At 45.1% G+C, this 2,874-nt stretch overlaps 1 protein-coding gene across 1 annotated transcript; it reads left to right on the plus strand.

Annotated features, from left to right (window-relative positions):
* Positions 1–204: 204 nt before the first annotated feature.
* Positions 205–2,592, plus strand: LOC136971450 (uncharacterized). Its single transcript, XM_067265906.1, has one exon. The coding sequence runs from the start codon at positions 205–207 to the stop codon at positions 2,590–2,592; it is 2,388 nt and encodes a 795-aa protein (XP_067122007.1).
* Positions 2,593–2,874: the final 282 nt, after the last annotated feature.

The raw sequence follows: 2,874 nt of genomic DNA on the forward strand, positions 1-2,874 counted from the left end.
CTTCCGTTATTCGGTTTGGAACGTTCGGCACGTGCCTCTTTCAAATTTGTTCTTTCCACATTCGCCTGAAGACGACGATCGTAATTTTTCGTCGAAAGTGCTTGCAATAAAAAGAAGAATCTACGTTAACGCTGAACTCAGTGCTAATTATCAGAAATATATGCAACTTTGGCGTGAGTTAACTTTTATTATTTTCTACAAGCAATGGAAACTGCGAAAAACTGTTTCTTCACGTTGCTGAAATTACAGATAGAATGGCAAAAATTGCTCGCCCAACTACATTTCCTACTAACGTGCAGAGCCAAAAGAGTAGTTCCCAAATGCATACAACTTAAGCGCAAAAAGTTTCCGGAGTGTATTCGAGGAACACTTCCGAAAGTAGAACAGTCCCTTTTGACCAAGCTAATTAGAAATAAACGTAAGTGCATCGCGGAAGCGGAGAAAAGAACCTATGTGGCACATCTGGGATTTTCCAAAGTCTGTGACCCCTCCAAGTTGTACACTCAGATAGGCAAAATACAAAGTATAGCTTCGGTCGCCACTCAAAAAACTAAAAAGAGGCTGAGCAAAAAACTCCAGTGGCTACTCAAGTTTTCGTATGCACAAAAAACAGTGGCAGTACCAACTCCGTATCATAACTACACAGAAGAAAGTGTGCCCACGATTGTGCATAACATGTTGCAACGAGGTCCGAAATATATCCCCCCTCCCTCAAGCTCCGATTTTGACCAGCTGGTCCCGGCCGCCCTAGCGGCCATAAAGTCCTGCCAACCTACACCCATGCATCAGCAAATGGAACTAGAGGTCTTCACGAAGCTTGCTACAACAAAGCGATCACAAGGTGCACCAAAAAACCGTGGAAACCACCAGGTAGTAACACGATTCTTAGCCACGAATGGTCTCAGGCTCTTAATGTCAGATAAGGACAGAAGATTTGTCTTATGCAGAGAGAACGATTTTACTTCTAGAGCGAATGACTTTCTGTTGCATTCATGCTCAGTGGAGATGGGCAGAGATCCAACGCCAACTGTACTGCGAAAGGCAAGGAAAATTACAACACTGCCAGGACTAGCACTGACTTTATCTGGTCACCTTGAACCTCCATCAAATGTTGCCTGCCCTAGGCTGTTCTTTCAACCCAAAACGCATAAAGAGAACTGGCCGTTACGACCTTTAGTAAACAAAAGGTCGCATCCAACTTACCACCTGGAAAAAGCCCTGGCAAAATTTCTACGAGAGCTGCTCCCGGAGTCACCATTTGTCACTCCCTCCTCCATAGAAGCCAAGACCACCATCGAAGCCAACATCACAAGAGCAAACATCAACATCTGCACCTTCTACAAAATGGACGTGATATCTCTATACCCTTCCGTCCCCACGTTTGAAGCCGTAATGCTAGCCAATACTATGCTCCTTAAGAAAGGTCTCACAGTTCAGCAGGTACTAGATATTCGTGAAGCGTTGATCTTCGTCACTGAAAACAATTATTTCCGCTTCAACCAGAAAATCTATCTCCAGAAACAGGGTGTCCCTATGGGCTCCCCTCTCTCTGCAGTCTTGGCCGAGCTCGTCATGAGGGACGTGGAGCAAAAAACTTTCAACGCACCGCTCACTATTTGCTACCCCCTATTATACCTACGATATGTTGACGACATCCTAGTAGCATGGGGGAATTCAGAGGAAGAATTCATCCGATTTATGCAGCGATTATCAAGCGTTTATCCCACCATCAAATTCACTTGGGAAAAGGAGCGGAACCAGACAATAACATTTCTGGATATGCAGATACAGAAATCGCCGGAAGGACCACGGTTTGCGGTATACCACAAGTCCGACATGATTCCCCACATCACTCCAGCTGACGCCTTCCAACCATCGCGGTATATCAATGCCGCCATAGCAGCTCTCATCAGAAGGGCGATACTGCTTCCCTCATCGCAGGACCTAATAAACGATGAATTGGAAATCATACGAATGGCAGTATTACACGCTGGGTTCACAGGCGCCAAATTTACGCATGTACTGCGTAGAGTGAACGATTCCATCCACCCGTTCACCACGCTACACAACAAAAAAGAAATGGCAATAGTACCGTCAACATTACCATATCTAGGAGCACAGTCCATACTCATTAGCCGTATATTCCGGCGGTACGGCTTCGTGCTCCCCTTGACCCCTCTACCCAGCCTACGCAGAACCATATGCAACGACCGAGACAAAATCAGCGCATTAGAAAAATCGGGGGTCTACGCGGTGCCACTAAAAAATCCAACAACAGGAGAAATAGAGAAATATATAGGGGCAACAACAAGAATGATCGCCTGCCGTATCGCGGAACACCAGGATGATATAAATAAAGGAAGGCAAACAACAGAGCTGACCAGAAAAGTTCTACAACAAGGTTACACTCCGCTTTGGTCAGAAACAGCGCTCCTAAAAAGCTCCAACAATAGAAAAATAATATTCATCTGGGAAGCGATCCTCACAATAACAGCAGAGGCATGCAACGTCCCCACCCTGGACTTGCCCGAAATTTGGGTCACTCTTTACAAGCGCATAAACACTCAAACACGCCGACAAGCGCACACGTAGCGTGTGTGCTTTTCAGCGCATGCACCGTCAATTCGTGCCGATCTAAAATCTCCTTCGAACCGGCGAAGTTACCGAACGCTAAAAGAATACATTATATTTTTTAAAAATTCGCCAACGAAAATCTTCCGTTATTCGGTTTGGAACGTTCGGCACGTGCCTCTTTCAAATTTGTTCTTTCCACATTCGCCTGAAGACGACGATCGTAATTTTTCGTCGAAAGTGCTTGCAATAAAAAGAAGAATCTACGTTAACGCTGAACTCAGTGCTAATTATCAGAAATAT

Source organism: Centruroides vittatus, unplaced genomic scaffold, assembly GCF_030686945.1.
Source record: "Centruroides vittatus isolate TY-2023 unplaced genomic scaffold, ASM3068694v2 contig_2547, whole genome shotgun sequence".
Taxonomy (NCBI): domain Eukaryota; kingdom Metazoa; phylum Arthropoda; class Arachnida; order Scorpiones; family Buthidae; genus Centruroides; species Centruroides vittatus.

Excerpts from the sequence above, each read along its gene's own strand:
- LOC136971450 (XM_067265906.1), top strand. The coding sequence starts at position 205 with ATGGAAACTGCGAAAAACTGTTTCTTCACGTTGCTGAAATTACAGATA.